Source organism: Erithacus rubecula (assembly GCF_903797595.1).
Source record: "Erithacus rubecula genome assembly, chromosome: 13".
NCBI classification, from domain to species: Eukaryota; Metazoa; Chordata; class Aves; order Passeriformes; family Muscicapidae; genus Erithacus; species Erithacus rubecula.
Genome location: NC_136665.1, coordinates 8,711,060 through 8,735,947, shown reverse-complemented (window position 1 = coordinate 8,735,947; position 24,888 = coordinate 8,711,060). Strand labels below are relative to the sequence as shown.

Below are 24,888 nucleotides of genomic sequence, written 5' to 3'. Positions count from 1 at the left end.
TGTTACGTTTTAAATGACTGAGACATACACAGCAAAAGTTCAGTTTCTAGTATAAAAATTAAGATGCGAACAGATAATGAAAGCAGGAAAACAGGTAAGGAGAAAGTTGGAAATAGTTTTCTACTGAGTTCTCATCCCTGAAACTCATTCATCAACAATTTATCCAATCAGTTTTGTACTGATTTTCAGAAATACAACAAATTCCATGCATAATTGCCATACCACATTCAAAATATGACTGACTAAGAAGGCATTTACTGCTATATAGAGCAGTGTGGAAATGTAAAGCAACGTTTGAACTGTTACTTACACCCTTATGTATCTTTTGCAAAATAAACTTGCCTCGGAAGCAGCTTCTAAAGCATTCTGAACCAAGCTGTCTAAAAGTTAGGAATGCTCTCAGAGAAGTTTTCTCCAGTGTTAAAAAAACTGATTCTAATTATCACCCCAGATTTAGTGAAGAGGTTACACTTTTTTATTTTAATGCTATTATTGTTCTTTTGTTTCAAACTTATTTTCTGTTCGTGATCTTTTAACTCCCTCACTGGTTATGTAAAGAACAATTGCATTATCTTTCAGCATTAATTTTAAAAGAATAAGCAATTCTATCAGTTTAATCCTTGCTTGTCAGGTAGGTTCTCCATTTATTCCATTTTCTTTGAGATCCTTCCCTGCTCCTATTTCTGGTTTGCATTAAAAAAAAGATACTTGTATCCAGTGTACAAATGAGTGTCTTACCAATGTAACATTTACATTAATGTAATATATGTAGTAAGCATATATTGGATGTACTATTCCATTTATATTATGTAATAAATATGAATGTTTTATATAATTATTTAAAACATATTATTTAGGTGCTATATATCCTATCTGTTTATATATACAATGTACATTGCATAGCATGTTGATAATACATGTAATTTGGTACATATACCTAAGTATAATGTAACATGCATACCATTAATACATGTTATGCTAATGTATAGCTAATTTTATGTGCAATGTTTTTTCATTTCAAATTAAATCAGGCAAGTTGAAATAACTGGCATTTTTTCTGCTTTATTATTTTAGCCAGCCCTTCTTTGCTTTTCTATTAATATATCAATTTAACAGTCAATATTAATATTGACTTTTTGAAATATTTTATGTTTTCTGTGGCTGTTTGAAAAATGGAAAAGATGCTTTAACAATAATTATGACATTTTGTGTGTCTGTTTATTTTTTGTAACAGAATATATTTATTAGACCAAATCTAATTTTCAAATACAAATAAAATACTGCTTTAAACTGAAATCACAAGGCGGGGGATGGAGGGGAGGATGAGATGAGCAGATGATGTTTTTGCAGTTCTTTGGTGTTGCTCTGTGGATGTGAGCAGTCTGCACAGTCACTCCCTGCTGAAGCTGATGGAACCTGGCCAGCCAGCAGCCAACACAACATTTGCTGCTACCTGATAGAAACCATCCTGCTGAGAGATGCAGGACAGAGCTGTGGAGATCACAGCTGTAGGGGCAAGATAGAGATGGAAGAAAGCAAGGCAGGCTCAAACACTGAGCAGTTGTGGATCTTTAGAACCCTGCTGTCCCACACAGGCATTTTCTCATTTTTATTTCAGAACTGACATCACAGGGCATGATTTTTCTAGAAGTCTTTCTTGTCTAAACCCTTCCAGATATTAACAGATGGCTGTATTTCTGCAAAACAAGGCCGAGTTCCTGGATATTTGTAAGGGCACCTTCCATATTCAGAGCCTTAGTGTTTTATGATGCTTTATTGCAAGCTGTAGAAAAATGCTCTCAGTTGGTAGGTTCCCAGCTCTGAAGTCTGTCTTTTGTCCTGCATTGATACTTCCTGAGGAAGAAAGAAGTCTCAGATGTTTCTAAATGTTACAATACATGCAGAGATATTTTTCTTTCGCAACTGAAGAAGATAATCAAATTTTATCCAAACTAAAATGTATTTAAAATGGCTAGGTGAAATTTTTTTCTGAAGTAGTGTTTCCCTAGTTACTGGGAATATCTCCAGTTGGCAAGAATCCTTTCTTCTGGACTTTTTTTATCAGAGATTATGTCTCTGTTCTCTTAACTTTCTCTTGCCAAAAGATTATTTATTAAGCATCCACTGCAATTAATTTACTGTTTTAAAAAATGAGCAGAGCATATCACTCTCACTAATTACTTTATTCTTATTATTTCACATAGATACACATATACTTTTTATTCACCTAATTAAAACTTAAAAAGAAGGACATGCATTATGATAATAGGTAAAAATATTGGTTTGCCCATAAAAATATAAACAAGAGGAAGAAGTAAGAATATAAACAATGGAAGGCTTATAAGAAGTGATGACATGGAATCTTCTCTTAAACCAAGTGGTAAAAGCTTTTGACCTGTCCATTTCAGTTTTTAAATGCAAACAGCAAATGGAACTCCACTGAGACTCATTGTGCTGAGTTGAACTTGATTAAGCTCAGTCATGTCTTTTTTTTTTTTTTGGAGAGTAATCTCTTACAGAATTCAGGAGTTAAGTACTTGAAAAATCTATGAGTCTTGCATGGTATCACTGTAAAATACCTGAAGCAGCTGGAGACAGCGAAAACCTTCCCACAGAGCCCTGCCCAAGGCTGCACACTGCAGAACCCCATTCCTATCTCAGTTTGTATCTAACATTCACTTTGTTTCTAATGGTTTATGATAACTGAAGGTTGCTGTATCTCAAATTATTACCATGATAATTTTGTGTGTTATAATTTTGCCTGAGTTATGTTTGTTCATCTTTTGTCTAGAAAATTGCTCCAATGATCAAAGCATACTTTAATTTCTTGCAGTTTGTTTTTGATAGATAAACAAATGTTGTTAATGGCCCTTAAGGAAACATTGCATCTAAGAAGTCATACATTTTCTTTTAAGTATGTATGGATGGATTATCTTGGTTTTAATATTTGCAACTCCTTTTCTGCAGAAAAAAATAGCATGTAGTGATAGGTGGCAGCCCATCTATACCTACTGCTGCTGAAACTGTCCTAGTAGTAGTCAACCAAACTTCTGGTGTGAATAATTAAATTAAAATAGGTCAGAAGTTTGAGAGGGTACATGCATGATCCTTTGTTTTTTTCTTTTTTTTTGTTGAATTAAGTAGCTATTTAGCACTTTTTAATCTTCAAAATGTTTCATAATGAAATATAAATAGCTGTTGGACTGTGCTAAAAGAATATTTGAAAGCTCTTACATTATTAAAGAGCTTGGGCTTTGGCTAAGGCACTAAAAGAGGGTTTAAGAGATTTGGATGCTTTTTTTATTATCGCAGTTTCCTGTGAGGGGGAAGCTGTCCAGCCATCGGCCAGAGGGGTTTTTCCTCCCTCCTGTGCCGTGCTCGGCCCAGGGCACGATGGAGCCGCGCCTGGCAGTTACTCGGCGGCCTCGGCCCGCAGCAGGTGCTGCCACTGACCTGTCAAAGAGGAAAAGAAACCGAGTGATCCTGCAGAGCCGCCCTCGCGAGCGCCCCGCTAAGCACCGCTGCGGCGGGTTCCCGGGCCGGGTGCGGTGTGTGCAGCCCCGGCAGAGGAGCCACTGTCCCGGCCCGCCCGGCTCCGCCTGCCCGGTGCCCGTCTGCAGGGACCGGACCGGACCGGGCCGGACCGACAGCACCGCAGCCCTTCCCCGGCGGGCCGCGGGGGGGCGCTCCCTGCCCACCGCCACTACCGCCCCCCCCTCCCCGCAGGAATGGTTTGACCTCCCCTCGGTACCCGCTTGGCCCCTCCCACTCCGAGCGGCTCCGGGGGGAGAGGGCGGAGCGACGCGAGTCAGCTGACTCCGCGCGGCGGGGCCGGGGTCGGGGCCATGTCGCGGCGGGAGCGGGGCCCGGAGCCGGGGCCGGGCGGTGCCGAAGCGGCTGCTGAGGATGCGGAGCCAGAGAGTCCTGACCAGTGCCTGTCGCTGCTGCCCTGGGACCGCTTCTCAGCCTGGCTGCACTGTGTGTGCGTGGTGGGCTTCGACCTGGAGCTGGGCCAGGCCGTGGAGGTACGTGCGGCGGCGGGCGGGGGCACCGCTCGCCCGCGGGCTGCGGCGGGGCCGCGCCGGAATCGGGCGCTTCCTCTGGCCCCGGTGTTGCACACAGGCGGGGGAAGCTCGGCCGTGCTTGAGCAAACGTGGTTGTGCGGAGCCCCAGAGCGGGGCAGTGCCCTGGGGAACCGGCTCGGCTGTCCCGGGTGAGGCTGGTGGTTTTCGGGCTGCTCTTCTCATGGTGCTGCTTGTGCTGCTAGTGGACGCTTTTAAATGGGCTGCATTGCGTCCCGAGATTTGCGAGAAGTACATGCTTTCTTTGTATACAAATAGCGCTGATTTCTAAGGCATCTAGTTGTTAAAAAGTGTGATAATAAGGCGAATATGAGTGATCTTCCTAATTAACAATTTTCCCCAGGTAGCTGAGGTGTGCGAAAATGTTCCCTATAGGTTTAAAGCGTTTTCCTTCTGCACAAGCTGGATGCCGGTCCGTGACAGTGTCACAGCGACGGCTGCGGCTCCCAGCTGTGCCCTCTGTGCAACAGGCGGGGACAGCTGTGGCACTGCTTTGGGAATGCACAGGGACAGCTGTGGCACTGCTTTGGGAATGCACAGGGACAGCTGTGGCACTGCTTTGGGAATGCAGGGACAGCTGTGGCACTGCTTTGGGAATGCACAGGGACAGCTGTGGCACTGCATTGGGAACGCAGGGACAGCTGTGGCACTGCTTTGGGAATGCACGAGCAGGGACAGCTGTGGCACTGCTTTGGGAATGCACAGGGACAGCTGTGGCACTGCTTTGGGAACGCAGGGACAGCTGTGGCACTGCTTTGGGAATGCACGAGCAGGGACAGCTGTGGCACTGCTTTGGGAATGCACTGGGAGCACGGGCAGGGACAGCTGTGGCACTGCTTTGGGAATGCACGAGCACGGACAGCTGTGGCACTGCTTTGGGAGTGCAGGGACAGCTGTGGCACTGCTTTGGGAGTGCACGGGGAGCTCACAGTGCTGGGAAATAGAGAATTACCGTTCAGATCAGTTTCACATCCTGTTTCACCCTGTCCATCATGTGACTGTGCAGCAAACTCTTGGTCTGCAGGGAAAGTGTCTTTTTGTCTTGGCTTAAACGAGTGCCAGCACAAGTGCATGGCAGACTGGCCTAAGGTTCACCCAATCCTGGTATTATAATATGTAAAACACATAACTGTTGGCCACAGAAAAATGCAGATAAAACCTCAGCAGACTGTGATAATTATTTGAATTCTCTCCCCTTGATGTTATAGGGTGATGTTAACAACAAAGACAAGTGTTCTGTATAACCTGTGGCTTGTGCAGCTGTTGTGGCTGAGGGAAGCACAGCCTCTGTCCTGGCTCCAGACTCCTCCATTGACAGCCACATTAGTTTAACTGAGTGTATGAAATGAGACTTAAAATGTCCACAGAGCTAAGGCCTGGTGGTTTTTGTTTGTTTGGTTTTTTTTCCAGTATGTAGCTACAGGAAGAATAATTAGCTTCAGTTTATGTAAGAATTCTGGGAAGAAACACCTGCTAGCAAGGAGAACGAGTATGAATTCAAGTCTGTATGCCAATCTTCTGACTAAATGTGGATAATTCCAGCATCATTCAGCTACTGAAAGACTTACATTTAGTGCACAGCTACTTAGCATAAGATAGCACAGGAAAGTATTAAGAGTTGAAAAGAGATGGTGATGGGTTTACTACATGCAGGATGCAGGTGTTCCACTTGTCTGCTTTCAGCTTCAGTTGCACTAATAATGTCTTACACAGCTAGACATAGGAGACTGAGAGGGAAAATGCACTGGAGAACAGAATGGTGCTTAGTCAGAGATCAGCCTGTGGATGTATTTGTTGTTTTCTATAGAGTAGGATAGTGTTATCTTTTTAGGAGATACATTTACTTTCATTTAGTAGAACAAAATTAAATGAGATAATGGGATGTTAGCTGTATGGTAAGATGAGGACTCTGTGTGAAGCTACTGTTCTTGCATTGAATTTCTGTTCTTCAACTAGGTCCCATCTTTGGAAGCTCTGAAACCTTCTTTAAAACATAATCCTGGAATTTGTCAAATTTCCTCTGCTTATAAGATAGCCACCCATTTCAGGAGTTTTGGAGTGGGTTGTTTTGAGGGCATTTTTAGGTGAAATTTAGATGTCTGAGGTTTGTCCTCTTTCCTGTTTATTTCCACTTGCTTGCACAATCATTGATTTTGTACATCCTTTCTTTTTTGAAATAATGGTGCTTCTGCATCTTGTGTTGCATTGTTTTTGATTTCTGTGTTGTGAAACTTACTACATGATCTATTTTTTTTCTCTAAGTACAAAAAGCCATGACTTTGAGTCTATTCCTTGAGCTTCCATGATTGTCATTAGGGGCTAGTGTTCATCCTCCAAGAGCTGGTAATAATATAGATTCTGTTTTGTGGTTGAATTTTGGTTACTCCAGCCTAACTTTCGATTTCAGCAGATTTCAGACAGTAGTGTGTGTTTGCTGTAAATGTAATTGTCTACTGCATTTTGCATGTACAAGTTAAATCTAAAAGATGTAATCTTGCTCTCCTTTGAGACTTTTTGAACCAAAAACCTCAAGTACTCTGAACATATGCTTTGAATATACCTTTTCAAATGAATGTGTGTGGTCTGTAACTGGCATCCAAAATACCTTGTAAAGATGGGTGATTTAGAAAGCTTAAAAGCATATGAAGGTAAGAACTGAGACATAAGTAGCTTACAATTGAAACTGTCCTAAAGCTAGGAAGATGTTTGAGGGTTGAATTTTTAAAATATTTGATGGAAACTTACTGGTTATACCCAGTTTATTTTAAAATAAAATAATACTGTTCTTTTTTTCTGTAGGTGATATATCCTCCACATTCCAAACTCACAGATAAAGAGGTAAGTCATAGTTACTATACATAATTTGGTTTTAGCTTAGGAAATATTTATATATTATATCTCATGAAATATAACAGCTCTCTTTTCTTTTCCCTACCCTTTAGAAAACCAATATTTGCTATTTGTCTTTTCCAGATTCTAATTCGGGTAAGTGCTTTCTTGACTCTGTAGTTGTCTGTTGTTGGACTAAACTGTGTTTAAAAAGAATTTGACAGGATATATTCTGGGCTTTAGATTGAATATGTATTTATATATCTTAATTATTATTGCAGTAAAGAAATGTTCCAGCTGAGGTTAAATATAAAACTGCAACTGTCTGCATTGCAGTAAGGTCTGAGGATTCTTCTCTGGTTTATATAAGTGTGTAGGACCTTCCAGATGACATTTGTGCAGACATTTCAGAATACTTGGCAAGTAAAGAATGAACATCTTAATCTTGCTCTTTAAAGAAAATAGTTTTGTCACTATAGAGAGGAGAGCAGGCACGGAATTTGAAGGATTTAATAAAGCAAATGGAAGTACATAGAGCCCTCTTGTCATAAAGGACAAAATGCATATTTTCCAAGTCCATAACAGTGAAACTGGCTTTTAAATTCAAAAGCATGTAGAAAGAACAGTTGTAAAGGAAAAACCTCAGCTATCTTGTCCATTCTTGCTGTGCCTGTAGCTGTATGTGGTCCTGCTTGTTAAATTATTCTTGAATCTAAACTTCTGCTCTTCTGCTGCCAAAGAGAAATTGGGACATGTGGCTGATAGGTTGGACCCCTTGCAAAAAGAAATGGCAGAAGTTCAGACAGTTCTTTTCACATTTATTTCTATGCAAAAGTCAAAACATGCAGGACCAGCATTGTGCCTGTAACTGCACTGACTCTGTGCTTTTGGATGCTCTGCAGTATGACAGCTTGGATAGAGGGCAATGCAGATGTTTGCTTGTAATGTATGTGAGCTCTCTCTTATGTAATTTTACAAAGTATTTTGGCTAGTTTTTCTTCTTTGTCTAAATGCCACTAAAATTAAGATATTTTCTCTGTTCTTGCTATTTTGTATGTAAATAGAGGCATAGCTGCTCTTTGTTACTGAAATATGAGTTAACTGTATCTTCTAATTACTCTCACTGTTAATGGTTATAAATATCTTCAGTCTTTAAAAGGTTATCTTTAAGGTACAAAATCATGTAGTAGGAAAAAATATTGCTTTCTTAATTTTTGGTGTATTTTTTCAAATAAGGGTGTAGTGAAGTTGCTTCAGGCAGAATAGGTATATGTGAGGACGTTTTACTTTCAGCAGGGAAAAACTCCACTTTTTTGCTTTTTATAATGTCTCTATTAAGAATTGTTGGTTCTTGATCATTCTTGGTAGCCTTTAGTTTCAAATGATGTAAGGGAATAATCTGTGTAAAACCTGCCTTTCACAGGACTGGAAGTGAATCCTATCTGTTAGGATTTATTTTTTCATCACAGGCCTTAGCATAGAAAGAAAAGCTTTATGTAATATAGCAGTGAAGGAAGTTAGCTTGCAGCTAAATTTGTGGTCAGTCCATCCCAGGTTTTCATGGCTCAAAAAGTTAATTCCACATTTTTCTCTTATTACTACAAAGAGATACTATTCCAGTACTTGTAGCTGTGAATTTAGAGGAGAAAATAGATTTAATCGGCTACTAGAACACTTGTTGTGGTTTTAAGCTGAATTTTGCAGTACAGTTATCATTAAAATAATGCTTTTACCTTCTCTGCATGGATAGTTAAAGATTTACCAATCTTTTCTGGAAGAGCTTGTTAAATTAGAAGACATTATATTTTGAATGATATTTCAACATATTAGTGATTAAGAGTAATTTAGGTCTTCTGTATGTAGGTTTTTATAATAGTTTTTGGGGTTATTTTCCTTTGCTTGAAGGCAATGAGCTTTGGAAAGTTGGAGCAAATATTTAGTGCTGGTTTTTTTCTTATAATTGCATCTGTATTGCTGAGCACTTGTTCCCTGTTGGAATTGAATGGTTCCATGACACCATGTTTTACTGCTTTTGGTTTTGTCTTGGTGCATTGAGAGTTTGACTGCAGGTTCAAGGGGTTCTGAGACTGAGACCAGGGTGCTCTGGGCATGTCAGTGTTACTCTGCCAGTGCATCTGGCTGAGAGGCTGGGCTGTCTCTGCTTTCTGTAAAAGCAGAATGTGTGTGACTGAAAGGGATGAAATGGAACTTTCAAGTATGATGAATTACTTCCCTGGAGAATTAGTTACATTTTTCTTTAAGAAATTAATTTTGGTAGAAATGAAGGAAAACTTTGCTCCTTGGGGGATATTACTGGGAAGTCTTACTCAATTTCACTAAGCTTTCAGTAATTAGCTTTGCAGCTTTCAAAATGATGAATCCTAGACCTGCCTGTGGAGTTACAGATCAGCATAATGCACTCCTACAAAATTACTTTGCATGAACTGTATAGTGTCAGAAAAAGAGGCAAGGTGCAGCCATGTAGCAGAGGAATGATGTAGCTAAGATGATCAAAACTATACAGGCATGCCAATGAAATGGGTAATGCCAGGAGGAGAAGAGCCATTTCACCTGTTGGAGGACATGATAGTCACTGTAAGGCAGTGACTTTTTTTCCTTATTGCAGACAGTATATTTAAAGGTGCCAAATTTTTGACTTATAAAATTATAAATATATAAATTTTCACAAGAGCTATGCAAGATAAATGAACCAAAACTGATACCTCTTTGACTATAAGCAAGGGCTCATGTTAAACAAGGCTCAAACTCAGAATACTGTCTGTTTGTTGTTTATCTCTTCCTCCATGTAGGTTGTCTTGGGGACACACAATTTTGTTTTAGATTCCGACGGTCTCCTGGAAGGAAAGTCTCATTGTGTTGTTTTCTGGACCAATTGGATAGAGATCTACCAGTTTACTTAAAGGTTGGAAATGGGAAAAAATAAAGTTTAATTTCTTTTGGGTAATGTTACTTTGTGGCCTTTAAATATGATGTTTGAAAAGAAACGTCTCTGAACTGGATGTCCTGAAAATCAAAACTCATGTCTCTTGTAGCATGTTACTGTCATAATAATAATAGTAATAATAATAATAGTTTTCATTAACTATTCTTTGTTTTATTAGTATGGATTTTGGATTCCAAGGAATTAAATTGAACCCCAGATCTGTTTTCTTATTGACTAGAAACCTGTAGATCAAATTCTAAGAACCATTACTGTTGTGGAAATATGAAGTGCTTTATAACTTAAAAAATTCCAGCCAACTTGGGCTGTCTCAGTTTCCACCCTTCACTTTTTGAAGATGGAGCAGTCACCTAAAAGAGACAGTGACCAAAAGCTGTTCTCATCATGTCCATAGGGAGCATTGAGGCCTCTGGGAGCCTGATTTTCAAACTCATTTTAGTTCTGTTTATGTGGCAAATATTTGAATTCCTGTTTGCAGGAAGGATGAAGCTGATTTCTTGTCTTTGAAATGTGAGAGCCTACTTCCTTAAAATTCCAAGAATCTTTTGTAAAACTAATACATTGAAAGACTGGGTTTAATCTCTTCAAGTAAGGGCTTTAAGGTTTTTAACCACTAAAATCTTTTTAGTGCTACTTTGCAGAATTATATAAGTTGATTTATTCCTCAAGAAATTATTTCTATTTTTGGTTTCACAGTGTGTCAGGAGAATGTAGATACAAAAATAGTAAAGCCAGAAAGCACAGCTGTTTCCCCATGCTGATGTTTTCTCTTTGAAGTACTTACTGAAAAATATAATGCTAATAAACACAGTAATCCTTCTAGTTTATTGTATCTAATCAACTTTGGAGCTCACAGGGGAATAGGCTTTTAAACTGGATGTTGGATGCTTCAAAAAGGAGGGCAGGAAGAGGTGGTTGCATTGAATTCTTTCCTTTCTTTTGCAGAAAGATTCAGCATATTACTATGGCTATGTGTATTTCAGGCAAGTTCGAGACAAATCATTAAAAAGAGGCTATTTCCAGAAGGTAATTTCTTTTAGGAAACTATTAATTTGGAAATTAATTGTTTTTCAATGACTGCAGAGGAACAGGAAAACTGTCTTGCTCTCTAACTAAATTTGTTGTTAATTTATAGTAAATTGGTCAAATTTTACATCAGCTATGCTATGTTCTAGCTCTGCTGTCAGAAGAGATAGTTTTGTGTCTGTGTTTAAAACAAAATGTTGGGAAGTTTTGGGAGTTGTTTGTTTGTAATTTGCCTGTAGTCAGGTGTGTGGTTGGTTTGCATGTGTGAGAAAAGTGCCACTTGGTGTTGTCTGTGGATAAGAGATGTGGTAGAACTGAGGAAATCTCTTCTGTTGCTCTTCCTTCCAGTCGCTGGTCCTCATCAGCAAGCTGCCTTATGTCCATCTCTTTCGTACCATGCTTAAGCAAATAGCACCAGAATATTTTGAAAAAAGTGAAGCTTTCCTGGAAGCAGGTAGAGGTCCTATAATGTTGAACTCTTACACTATCACATACTTACTCTGGAGAAATAAACAACACTGTCATGCTCTAGTTTGTGGTTTTGTCCTCCTTGCAGGATAGAGGGTTGAAATTTTAGCAAACTGCCTTGACTTCTAGATCACTGAGCAGAGCTAATTGAATTCTGGATCTTCCCTGGGAGAGTCTGAGGTCCCTCCTGAAACACATCTAGGGTTGTGTGTATTTCAGGACCAGCTGTTGAGCACAAGAAGTTGATGGCAGTCCTTAGTTTGCACTCTTCACCACCCAAGTCCTTTTGGGCAGTCTGACAACTTTTGCTAAGCAGCTGTACAAATGCCTTCTTGCTGGAGGTTTGGTTTTTTCGTGTGTGTGATTTGTTTGTTTTTTGACCAAATGGAAAAAGTGACAGGGCTGCACTGGTAACAGGTGCCTTAGCCTAAGAAAGACAAAGATAAAAGTTATTTGCTCTTTGCCTGTAAGAATTCTGTCTTGTGTACTGTGCCTGCCCCATACAACTTTCATGCTTTTGTGTTTTCACTGAGCAACAATTTGTGTAAACCATGAAAAAATTGTGGTTTTCAATCACTTGTTTTCTTGAGTTGTATTATGAGCAAAATAAGCTCTGCTGAAACTATGAAAATTATGTATTATATTCATAATGGTTTACAAGAAAATGCTGGAAAGCTTTCTAGCCAAGCTACAAACCAGCTTTTTCCTTAACTGCTGGTGTTTATTGGTTCTGCAGTAGCCAGTAGAGGTGTTCTTTTCAAATTTTTTTAGTATGTATTTTCATGGTTTCTCAGATAGCATTTCCTCAGCTGGTTTTAAGTCTTGTTGATACAAAAAATGGAAGACCAGAGAACACTTTTCTTGAAAGGAAAATGTTTATAGTTCTAGTGGAATATTGCATAATGTCTGAAAGGCTGTAAAACTTGATTAGTGTGATCAAGAGACAAATAGAACTGCTGTGGACTATTGGCACTAATTAGAAGTTGCAGTGTGCACAAAGGTGACTCTGTGATCATGGTTTATAGCTTGCAGAAACTGTCTTGTTTTTCTTTCAGTTTGTAGTGACATTGATCACTGGCCACCACCAGTTCCAGGGAAAGTTCTGCAGTTGCCTATTATGGGTCTTATAATGAAGGTAAGAACTCCTGCACTTGTTCTTCTCTGAGGGTGTTTTCCCCACCTTTTACTGTACAGTTCCTCACCACCTTATGCCTTATTTTCCAAACAGGAGTAGATGTTTTCAGCACTCAGAGTGAAGGTCTGGGAGATCTTGATTAGGTGCTTTGATTGATGGGAGGAGGGAAGGATCTTTTATAGGGCTTAGGTTAATATTTAATTTTAGTAGCTATTAAAAAGTGATGTTTCAGTACAACTACTGGTTGCAGTGTCTGTATTATTCCTCTGGAATTTGCATTCTAGGAGACTTCAGTGCTAATTATATCTGTCAAATCAAACATAAAGTAGCACTTGAAAATACTGAGAATTAAATTCCAGTCAAACAAATTAAATATATTGATGAAAACCATTCTCATTCCTAGAAGTTGATGGTAAAGATCTTTTTTGTCCCACACAACAGAAATAATTGTGCTGTTTATATTTTTCAATGGCAGTGAAATATGTCTGAAGAAGGCTATTAAAGAAATTGTATCTAGTGCATAGGGAAGAACTGTGAAGTTTAAACAGTGGTTAAGAACTGGGCCTCTGGGAGTTGTATTAATTTCATAATCCATAAGAAATGCATAAATAGATTTGATGAAATCAGAGGTTACAGCCAGAAGTACCTTCTCAGCAGATACCCTCAAGTTTATGTAAAGATTAATGTGCATTGCCAGGGAGAGGAAGAAGTTTCTGAAGCTATTCTAAAAGCAGAAATTTAATAAAATGGTTCTGGGTGCTGGGTGATAAGGAGTGTCAGATATGTCTTGTTTGGGTATTGCCTGCATTTACATCATCAATAATTCTTACCCATGAGAACTGAAATTGCATTCCTAAACCAAGTAAAGCCATAATTCCTGCCCAGTGATATTGTCCCCGTTTTTTTACACTGCTTGGGCAGTTTTAAGTGTTGTGTGTAAATCACATCCATTTGTGCATACCAGCTTCCAGTATGATTAAATTTCTAGTACTCAAGACTTACAGATGCAAACTGCAAGGCCAGAGAAGTATACTAATGCTCAGACTATTTGGATTCTATCTCACTTGCCAGAGCATCTTGATGTTTTAGGAGAGAACTTTTTTCTAAAAGTAATTCTGTATTATCTTAAACCCCTAAGACCTTATTTCAGATCATTCTTTTCAACATTTAGAGGTATTTTTATTGAAATTACAGTAACAGTTTTGACTTACTTTACCAATAGTCTCTTTTTTAAACTGGAGTATTATTTTCATATTCTATTATTCAATTTGCAATTGGAAATTCTGTAGGTGGAAGTTCTGTAGAGTAAATAAGTATCTGGCTGCAGTAGATCCTCTGGAAGTATTACAGATTGTCTCTAAGTCAGCATTTTAAGTGTCTGCTGGATTCAATACAAAGGAAAATAAATCTTTCTTTTTCTTTCCAAGTTGCGGATTCCAACATATCGTGACAAGCCTGGAACAGCACCGATAGTACAGAATATGCACCAGGTAGTGATTAGATACTGATATTGTATATAGCCACAGACAGAGCTAGGGATCTGCTTTCATTCTTTAAACTTGTTAGTAAAGATTGCTAGCAAATCATCATTTACTATCATAATGAAATCCTCAGTCTTTGAAACTTTGAATGGAGCAGTCCAGATTTGGGTTATTCATAGAAAGGCTCTTGTAACCTAGTTACATTGAGTAGGGAGAGATATCCAGGTCCTGGAAGAAGATAGTTGACTGACAAAATTACTAACCTGAACATCCTTTTAATATTTGGATAGTTTGGGGTTTTTTGAGGATGAATCCAGAATTACAAGTCTTAAGCCATAGAAGATGTTTATAAAACAAATCTGTCTGTGTCTTCATGTGCAGTTGTTCAAAATAACTTCAATATTTTATATCTTTTCTGGACCGAAAGCCACATATCTGTAAGTGGGTGGGGTTGTGCTTCTGTCTTGGGAGATGCCTTGCTTATAGAACACAAAGGTAGTTGTGGAGAAAATGTACTATATACTGGAGCAGTACATAAATAATTAGACTATATACTGTCTACTGTCTGTAAGCATTTAAGGGAAACCATTTCATTTAATACCTAGGTGTTCTGATGACTAAAAACCAAGCATTGCGATGTCTTTTAGGCAGATGCTCAGATCTCCATGGCTTTACCAACTGTTCATGAAGTAGATCTTTTCAGGTAGGAGTTTAACTGATTAATTCCATGTTGTGAACTCACATATGTTTTTTGATTTATAAGAGTTCCTTAACATGTCTCATGGCTTGTAAGCCAAACATTTATCAGTGTTTGTTTTAATATTCTTTTTCTGTAAATTTTGCTAAAACACAGTTTATACAATATACAGGCTGAAACTGCAATAAAGGAGAATTAAAAATTTTAAAGGAGAATTTAATGTTTTTCAAATTACTATTAAAATACTATCACAAACTTCTTTTTTGTGCCTTTATTAACCAGAAGAAATACGTATTTTATGATGTCAAATGTATTAAAATACCTCAATCTGGTTTTAGGTGTTTCTGTCCAGTGTTCTTTCACATTCAGATGCTTTGGGAGCTGGTGCTGCTGGGAGAACCACTTGTTGTGATGGCACCATCACCAGCAGAGTCTTCAGAAACTGTGCTGGCCCTTGTTAGGTAAATGTAGTAGAGCTTTCTAACTAGGACTGAGGAAGTCACTGTAAGATTCCAGCTGAGTGGACATTCATTTGGCCTGAGTGTGATAAAACATTGCAAATTTTAGATTGCTTGTGTTGATGCCTTGGGTTTTAGTCTTTATATTTGTCAGAATCTCTGCTGCTTAGTGTAACTCTGAAACTTCATATTAGATATTAGTAAGTTCACTTCACAGAGTAGTTACACAAAACAATTCCTTTCTAGCTAGAGAAATAAGGACAACTGGTACCCAAAAGGCATAAACAATGGTGAGGGAAAGGGGGAAAGCCAGAGGGCTGAGACTTCAAAGACTGGGGCTGTGGTTGGATAATTGACCCCATTATGTAAATGAACCAAAACTTATACAAGAGTAAAAACTCATTGGATTTGATTTAGGTGCAGCCCCAGCTGGGCTCTTGCACTGCCCAAAGTGTATCCTTTCAATAAATACCTATTTTATTCCTTTTGCACTCTCTAGCTGCTGTTCCTGGTCAGCCTTTCCAGGCAACAGTGTCTTTCATGAAAGTTTGTACTGAGTACATAAAGCAAGCTCATCCTTCTTGTCCCTTGCAGCTGTATTTCACCACTGAAGTACTGCAGTGATTTCAGGCCCTACTTCACCATCCATGACAGTGAATTCAAAGAATACACGACTCGCACACAAGCCCCGTAAGTAAATCAAACTCTCTAGAGATGATGTTACTCATAACCATAACTTTATATTGAAATGCTGTTTAACTGTTCTGGATTTCTATCACTAGAGAATTAGGTTTAGACTTTTTTTTTTTAAAGGTTTATCTTGCAGAGTCCAGTAATTAGCTGATTTTAAGTTTTCATTCCAGTTAGATAGGACAAAGAAGTTATGAAACAATGCCATAATTAAACTAGGCTTGAGTTTCATAGGATACTTCTCTACAGAGTCAGTCAAATGGCAAGTGTGAAACCAAGAAAAGTTCTTGCTTTTCCATAAGGGTTTGTCTATGCAACACCAGCTCCAGAGTAGCTCCTTGGGAAATTCTGCTGTAATTGATTTAATTTTTAATTAACTGCTAAACAAAGTGACTTGTAGAATTCAACATCCATACAGCTGTTTTGTAAAGCTAAGTCAGTTGCTGTCCTAGTTTTTTATCCTAGACAATTTAAAAATCAAGTATCTCTTCACTAAATTTATTAGGTTATTAATGTAAATAAGTCTGAAGTTAAACTTATTTTTTCAAGAGTGTGCATGTCCAAAACAAGTTATGTTTGAAACTGCTTGAAGGACACGTTTTTCCCCTTTTATTTTTTTTTAAATCCTACTCTTATTTTGAGAGCATACACTTGCAGTATTTCTTAATAGATATTATTTAAATGCAGCTTGATTTGAGAATGGAGTGCATGTGTTAGATTCACTGATCTTTTAATAGATAAATGTCTTCTAATGTCCAAACAGACAAAGGTTGTTGATTTGGATTTTTTGTTTGCTTTGTTGGTTTTTTTACTGTAGTTTTCCTCTCAATGGATGTATTGCCAGAGATAGAGCAGTGGAGAAACACATAAACATAGGCAATATGATTTAGACTGTGTTCCATGGGAATGGTTATGCAGTATGTAATTTAGTTTCTAAAAATAATTCTAGGAAGAATTTGGTTAAACTTTAGTAACCCATGTTTCAAAATTCCATCCACTCACTCCTCTGTAGCAAAATAGAAAGGTTGGTCACTACATGGATTATGTTTGAAATGGAGCTGAAATTGCCCTGACTTTCTTAGGAGAAAAAAAAAAGTTGGAATGATTGGAAATGGCTCTAAGAAGGTGAAGAATCCAAATGATGCAGATTCTGTGTACTTTATTATCTTAGTAAGAGGGGAGCAGGGGAACTTATGGGTAGTGTAGAGAAAGTGTTAAATTTTGGGATTTTTAAGATCAGTCTAGCAAAATGATGATAACCAATTTTTAAGAAAGCAGTTTCAGTGAGGCTTACTGCTATATTCCTTAGCTGGTGTTTGTAAAATGGATGGCAACCACAATATTGAAAAACATGTTAATATCTCATCATATCAGTGCTATAAATCCAAATTTTGCAGCACTGTAGCAGCAGCACTGTGCTCTTACTGCCTCCTGTTCCCTGTGTGCCCCTGTGCACCCCCAGGCCAGGTGCCAAGCACAGAGCAGGCAGAAAAATCTGCCAGAGTGTGAGCTGGGGCACAGTGCTCTTAATGTGCTTGTGCTGCATCACTTGATAGCTGCTGCTTAAAGCAAGTGGGATATTAAGTGTCTCATTTTCTTAATGACATGCACATTCAAGTACTGAGAGTTTGTTATAATCAAACCTTGAAAAGTAGCAATTTGTCTTTCAAATATGGGTCAGATTCCTGCTCATTAAAAAAAAAAAACCAAAAAATCAGCGCATCACAAAACCCTAACAACAGACACTGTGCTATTCTCACCATTGCAAGTGGGCTGAATTTAGCCAAGTCTAAGCAGATGATTTCATTTTTATTCTTCACTGTTGTTTGTATTTTAAGATGCCTCTGTCTTATTTTCTAAAACATGGAAACTTTGCTAAACATTTGTGTTATTATGTGCAATTTAAAACGTGACTCTTAAATACAAAAGGAAAATAATTTCAAGTTAAGAATTTAAGTTGACCTTTTGTATTTTTTTAGGTAGAAGCTCTTGATGTCATATTTTAAACATTGCTATTACTTTTCTAGGCCATCTGTCATTCTAGGGGTTACAAATCCCTTTTTTGCTAAAACACTTCAGCACTGGCCTCACATTATCCGAATTGGAGATATCAAACTTCCAGGTAAAATAAAAGTGTTTTCTACAATCCTGTGCATAGGGATCTAAATGTGTGCTTATTTGTTTACAAATATATGTAATTATGTTCTATTTAGTTTAATGCCAACTAAATGTTCATGGATGTAAATCTGTCAAGTGAAATAGAATCTTGACTGCTCTGTCTTGTCTTTTCAAATCTAGTATCTTAAATGCAAAAGATAGTAATACTCATTAGTAAAAATGTTCTACCTTTCACAGAGTCCTGATTTCGTATCTCTACCAATATGATATTAAAATAGGGTATAATATATTACTGATGTTAATTTTAATGTGAGTAGAATGCAATAAATCAGTCACAGCCAGCACAGAATATAAGACCCACTTGAAAGCCGTGTTTGAATGTTACAGTAATCTAAAAAGTTGTTGACAGTATTTAGATAATATATTTCTAATCTGGCAATATTCCAGTAATTATTAATTGTTCAGTCTGGATGATTTCCTTACATGATTGAGTAGAATTTTCTCATAATGTTTGGATAATGTGTCAGTTGCCACCACTCCAATTTTTATATTAAATGCCTGAATGTAGCTGTTTGCTGCTACAGGTTCACTAAGCTGTTCTGACAGTGGGAATGCATAAACATGCAATTAAGATAAAACACCATAAAATTGTTTTTTGTAGAAGAATTTAATTTTAACTTCTGAGTACAGTGAATTAAGAATTAGGCAAAGTATGGCTTTACTTTAAAATGCCTTGTCTGTCTATGGTGAGAATACCTGTGGGGGCTTAGGGTAGTGTGGGGAGCAGTTTGTTGCTGTATAGCTAATGTTTGGAAAATAGAAGTTTAATTAAACTGTGAAAAGCCATATGAACAGGTAGCCTTCAAATCTGATACACAGTTTCAACTATGATATTATAGTTTTGATGTAGCTATGGGAAATGCTTAGTCAGGAAGTTGTAGAGATGTATCTGTCTAACCTGTCTTTAAAAATTTATATTTTATTTCTTTAGGGACAAAGAGAAGGTTCAGATTATTTTGTTGGGTTTTTTTTTTTTTCTTTGTTTTCCCCACACTCTGTGGTTCCAAGAGCAATTTAACTATTACTGAGCATCCAAATAGATTTAGAAGGAAGGTTCTGCTAAGGCAGCAAGACTGTGAACAGGGTTTAGGGTCTTCTGGTTGGAGCAGGATAAATAGGAAAAACAAAACAAAAGCCCTCAGTATGGTCTGTGACAGAGGAGACTTAAATTCATTTTCTTACAATACTTATTCCTTGGCTACTATTTTATTTTCTTCTATACAATTTTTTGTTATGCCAAGGTACCAAAGATTTGTTCCCAAAAGCATTTATACTAAGGAGAACAAAGGAAAATTTAATAAAAATATGAAGTTAAGAAAACAGTTATTCTGTGCTCTGTATCTGTATGTTACTTGGCTGTTTAGATTCAAAAGGTCACAAACTGGTCTTGTTTGTGAGGTTTTTTTGGTTCACTTTTTGCTAATTTAGGTTTTTATTGGTTTTCAGGTTGGTTTGTTTTGGTTTTTTTCTTTTCAACAAGGAATGCTTATGTGAAGTGAAAAGTCTATTTGCTGTTATCCATGTGTTTGCTGAGTGTTTCTGGATATATACTTGGATTCTTGTCAATGTTTCTAATGTTTCTTACAATATTAGATAGTCTTCAAGTAAGATGGCTTTATATGTTTTGGCAGGTGAAGTTCCAAAGCAGGTGAAAGTGAAAAAACTGAAGAACCTAAAAACTTTGGACTCCAAACCTGGTAATAACTCCAGCATTCAATGGACAGTGTTTTCATTTTGAAAGGCATACCTTGTTTCTCCTTTGGCTATATGGTGCTTTTTTTCTTTAGGTGTTTATACCTCTTACAAGCCATACTTGAACAAAGATGAAGAAATCGTTAAGCAGTTGCAAAAGGTAATGGTGCAGGTCACTTTTTAATGGTAGCTGGTTTGTATGTTTTGTGTACTGTTATACAGTAGTTTCATATAAGGCTGCACTTTGTGTAATCCAAATAAAACTGGATTCTGGTTCCTTTGCACCAGTTCATAACAAAATAGATGTGCATACACCCTCATTGTAGAAGGGCTGCTGCCTTGTTAGCAGCTTCTATAACCATATGAATGGTGGACCTCAATAAGTTAGCTTAATAATTTAGAGAATTAAGGATATTTTATCTGTTCATCTTTGAGGTTTTCCATCCTCTGCCACACCCATTGTGGTCTCTTTGGTCAAAAGTCTCATACATGAGGTATGTAAGAATCAGAGCTTCCAGATTTTAACTGATTTGCAAACACTTCTTTATAAAAATGTTTCTTTCCTTGAGTTCTTTACATGAAAATAAAAAAATTAGTAATTGCAAAGACAAATATCTGTACAAAAGAACTTGATGCTATTGCTTTCCTTCCCTGGTTCAGGGCAGGAAGTGCTGTGTGTGGGCATATGACCAATGAATACAGATTCATAATAAATATTCATAAAAAGTAAACTCACCACAACTACCTACATACTTTGGAGTAACAGACTGCCTGTTTTGTTGTTTTGGTTTTTTAAGGGAGTACAACAGAAACGTCCTACAGAAGCGCAGAGTGTGATACTTCGGCGGTATTTCTTGGAATTGACAGAAAGTTTCATTATTCCATTAGTGAGTTCTTAGACTCTACGGGGTTTTTTACATAAGTAATGAGGAGTAGTTTTTCTGGAGTTACCCTAAATCCAGTAGCTCTCCAGTGTATCCAGCACTGGGCCCAGCTGGTGAGGCACAGCTGCCTCCTGCTGTCACACCTGACACTTGGCACTGGCCCCACTCCCTGTGCCTTGGACACCTTGGGGCTCTGGCCAAGCCTTACAAGAGCAGAGATGGCCACAGCTCTGACAGCCTTCTGTGGGTTAATTCTGACTCTAATCTTTGGGTAAGGGACTCTAGAAATCTCTTCCAAACACTTGATACGAAGTGTGGTTACTGTTTGAAATCACCCACAATACTAAGGTACCTGTTTCCAAAGAAAAGAGGGCTTGTTTACCAGTGGCTTAAGTTCAGGATATAGATATTCTATGTGTGCATTTGCTTCCTGTCCTTCTTTGCCTCATGTCCTTCTTGAACTTTACTGGCTTAAAGTTCTGGAGCTGGGAAATAAAGTCTTTATAAGATAAGCTCCTTCTTGTCTTCTCATGTGGTAAATAAGCATAACCCCACCCTGTACTAACACTGGGAAGAGAAAATGCTGTGGTCACAAGCAATAAGTAAACACACATGTGGACTGCATATCTTTCATACTGGTTATGCAAACAGCCTTTCCTTTTCCTTTCCCCAGGAACGTTATGTGGCAAGCCTAATGCCTTTGCAGAAATGCATATCACCCTGGAAGGTAAGGAAATATAATTTGAATGAGCTGGAAATTGGTAATTAGAGAAATTAAGGTCTGCTAATTTTTCTTTCTGTAGAGCCCACCACAGCTGAGGCAGTTTAGCCAAGACGATTTCATGAAGACATTGGAAAAAGCAGGACCACAGCTCACCTCAGGTTTAAAGGGAGATTGGATAGGACTTTACAGGTAATTTCTTCCATCAGCATAAAAAATTATATAAATAAAACAGACCAGTAATATTAATGATGTTTTTTCCTGTGGAAACTTACAATCAGGATTGATTTGAATAACACTTTCTTTTAGAATATATGTTTCAATAGAAATTGATAGTGCTAAGCATACTTTACTTGCTTAATCTCTTTCTCTGATAACATTACAGGTTTCTGTAGATCAGTGTTATTTGTAGTTTTATTTCTGGTTCTAGCTTGATTCCTCCTTCCAATCAAACACAAAAATTAGGCTTTTTCAAACTGAGCCTTGATTCTTTTTTCCTAAAATTCACTAATCTTTTTTTGTATTTCGAACACATGTTCTTTACATTTTTTTCTCAATCTTTGTCTTAATTAATAGAAGTGCTTCTTAATCTCTACTTTAGAATATTACCTCTCTTTGAAAGTATATAGAGAAAGAGTTCTAATATTTTACTCAATCTCAAATGATGATGTAGAAAACACTGTTAACAAATAATCCTTAAAATATAAAATGTATTTTTCTTTGGTGTTTTACCAGGCATTTTTTGAAATCACCAAACTTTGATGGTTGGTTTAGGAGCCGGCAGAAAGAAATGACACAGAAGTTAGAGGCCCTTCATTTAGAAGCACTCTGTAATGAGGTTAGAAAAATGTATGCTTATGATTATATTTATCATCTTGTAATGAAAATACATTCTCCCACAAGTACTTTACTCCTGTTTTCATAGGTCATATGTGAAATTGTTGGTAGTTTTGTAAATCTTGATCTAGAAAAACATGATTTTGTTAAACAAGTACAAGCTAGCACTAATACAGCAAGAGAACAATATGAAATACAGTTCAGTTGTCATAACAACTGTCATGGTTTGTAAAACCTACCTTTATTACTTTTTGTTTTGTTGTCCAGTTTAAAATAAAGTACACACACCCCCCAAGAAAAGCTTTTCCCTCTTACACACTTGACAGTATTATTCTGTTCAGCTTCCATCCTTGGCATCCTTGACAACATTTTTTCAGTAACAAGATGATTTGTGGCTTTAAAGGTAAAAATTTAGCAAACTTGACATTCTAATTGACAGCTAATTAGATATATTTAGTAAATAAACCTACAACTGATCCATAGTAATGGAAAGCTTAGAAGTGAAGTCTGTTTATTGCCACATAATTGTTCTGATATTGTGAGATCCATTCCTTAATGATGAGGCCAAAGTGGGTATCAATATAATTTGAGTTGGAATAACTGATAGAAAAAGGAATTGCAAGAGGACAAGATGTTGTACAGCCAGAGAGGGAATAAAGAACAAAAACAAAGTAAAGCAACACCACAACTTTAAAACAAACAAACAAAATTGCTCTGGTTATTTCTCAAAAGCCATTTGTTTTTATCATTTGCCTTGTCAATTCCCAAACAGTACAAATGTAGCAAATCCAAACAGATTATTCAAATAGAGCAGAACAAATAATTTGCAGGTCAGTTATACAACTTAGACTCTAACTTAACTTAAAAGGAAATGTGTTACAAATTTATTACCGATTCTGCTCCTTTATTGTTTTTTCTTTTGATCCACAAAATAAATGTTTCTTTGTACATGAACAAATTTCTTTCACAGGTGAGTCGAAAGGGGGCAGGGAAGCAGAACTTCTGTAAGAAAATTCACTAGATTGTATCTTACTAGTTATCAGCTATGATCTCCTTTAAGGCCCTAGAAACAGCAAGCACTGCCCTGAACTACTTTAATACTGCATTGTGCTGGCAGTTCTGATTTGGTAATCATTCACTGCCATCTGGCATTGTAGATCTCTTTCTCAAACTAAGCCTGTTTGGCAGGATTTTTTCCCCCTTTAATTTATTTGTATTGTGTTTGTGTGCAAGTTTGCTATTATGTGAAGTACTGGGCAAACATGCAAATAAAGCAGATTTTGCAGTTTACAGTAAAGATAGTCCTTCAGTAAAATGAGGTTAGCAAATGGCATAGGAATAAGGAAAATACCTATTCTGATGATCAGGTATAGATTAAGACCTCTTTTGAAAATTTCATATGTAACCATAAATAATTCAATGCCTGATTATTTTTTTTTTATTTTTAGAACTTGGTTTTCTGGAGTCAGAAGCATACTGAGGTAGAAACGGTGGATCTTGTCTTAAAGTTAAAAAATAAACTGGTAAGCAACTGAATTGAACATAACTTAGCTACATAAAAGCATTATATAGTTGGTTTTGCAAGTACATAAATGAAAATATTCTTCATTATCTAGGTAGTTTAAAGAGTCAATCATTCATTCAGACTTTAAAAACAAAAACAGTCAATTTCAGCCATGCCTGAAAAGTTATTTGGCTTCCCAAAATCATCTGGCTGTGTTGGAAGCATTGTATTGCTGGGAATTTTTTAATTAGTTTGAACTCTTTGACTGATCTGAATTCCCAGAGAAGAAGATGACCAAATTTTGTTGTTATTTCTGAAAGTCCAAATCAGTGTTGTTCTCACTGTTGTGTGGTTGCTGAGGAAACGTGCTGTTGTCCAAATTCCTACTCAATCAGCAACTGAAAAATTCATTTTCCAGATTTTCTAATACATGACTGATATTTTTAAAGGTAAATTGCATTTTTAGTACAAATCATGTTTTCTGGTACCTTTGCAGTTGCAGGCTGACAGAGAACATCTTCCTGTGAAAACTGACACACTGAAAAAGCTGCAGACACACATCAATGATATTATACTGGCACTGCCAGATGACTTACAGGACATCTTGCTCAAAACTGGCACAACATGATTCCTACAGGGCTTTTTTGGTGCCAAAAAACCAAAAGGCAAGTAGTCTCAAAGAAGACAGTGGCTTACCAAGTTTGGAACACAGCTCTAAACCAGTACATTAACACTACAAATGGACTGTGCTAATAGTAAAGCCCACTATATCATTTTCACTGCTTTTTCCACTTCAATACCAATGCAACTAAAGGGATTCTTGTGTCTAATACTTTCTGAAATAAGTGCTCTTAAAGAATAATCTGTGGGCATATGAAGCTGTGCCACAGTATAGGACTACAGTGCAGTGCTGGCATTGCAGAATGTTTTCCAATTGGTGCTGCTATACCAGTCCTACTCAGGGGTAGGCAATATTGATCCTGTACTGTCCTGTTGATGTAGTATCTGATTTCTTTGTTTTTTACTTTCAGTTTTTAGCTAGTGGCAAGTCCAACTGACATATTGGTGATTTGGTCAGAATGCCTTATAATTGAGGTGTTTTTCTGGTAAATCACAGCTTTTAAAACTGTTTCAGGAACAACTGAAATAATCAGATCCATTCTGAACTTTCTGCATTTCTCCTTCTTTACAAAATGATCCTGATTTATCATCTTTAAAGATGAAGAAAAGGCAGCTGACAAAAA

General features: G+C 37.4%; 1 protein-coding gene across 5 annotated transcripts in view; it reads left to right on the top strand.

Annotated features, from left to right (window-relative positions):
• DENND6A (DENN domain containing 6A) overlaps window positions 1-24,888 on the top strand; it is a 27,963-nt gene extending 3,075 nt beyond the window's left edge. For 2 of the 5 annotated variants that reach the window (XM_079316948.1, XM_079316950.1), the window contains 19 exons: window positions 6,882-6,920; window positions 7,025-7,067; window positions 9,722-9,834; window positions 10,819-10,899; window positions 11,248-11,353; window positions 12,423-12,502; window positions 13,930-13,992; window positions 14,631-14,686; window positions 15,019-15,141; window positions 15,733-15,828; window positions 17,856-17,950; window positions 19,638-19,703; window positions 19,794-19,858; window positions 20,496-20,585; window positions 21,256-21,309; window positions 21,386-21,495; window positions 22,039-22,141; window positions 23,589-23,663; window positions 24,141-24,888. In XM_079316948.1, the coding sequence (XP_079173074.1) occupies window positions 6,882-6,920; window positions 7,025-7,067; window positions 9,722-9,834; window positions 10,819-10,899; window positions 11,248-11,353; window positions 12,423-12,502; window positions 13,930-13,992; window positions 14,631-14,686; window positions 15,019-15,141; window positions 15,733-15,828; window positions 17,856-17,950; window positions 19,638-19,703; window positions 19,794-19,858; window positions 20,496-20,585; window positions 21,256-21,309; window positions 21,386-21,495; window positions 22,039-22,141; window positions 23,589-23,663; window positions 24,141-24,272 (1,590 nt within the window). In that variant the 3' untranslated portion in view covers window positions 24,273-24,888. Of the gene's footprint in view, window positions 1-3,507; window positions 4,026-5,024; window positions 6,731-6,881; window positions 6,921-7,024; window positions 7,068-9,721; window positions 9,835-10,818; window positions 10,900-11,247; window positions 11,354-12,422; window positions 12,503-13,929; window positions 13,993-14,630; window positions 14,687-15,018; window positions 15,142-15,732; window positions 15,829-17,855; window positions 17,951-19,637; window positions 19,704-19,793; window positions 19,859-20,495; window positions 20,586-21,255; window positions 21,310-21,385; window positions 21,496-22,038; window positions 22,142-23,588; window positions 23,664-24,140 lie in introns of those variants that run through there. The other 3 variants (XM_079316949.1, XM_079316951.1, XM_079316952.1) reach the window with 3 other exon arrangements.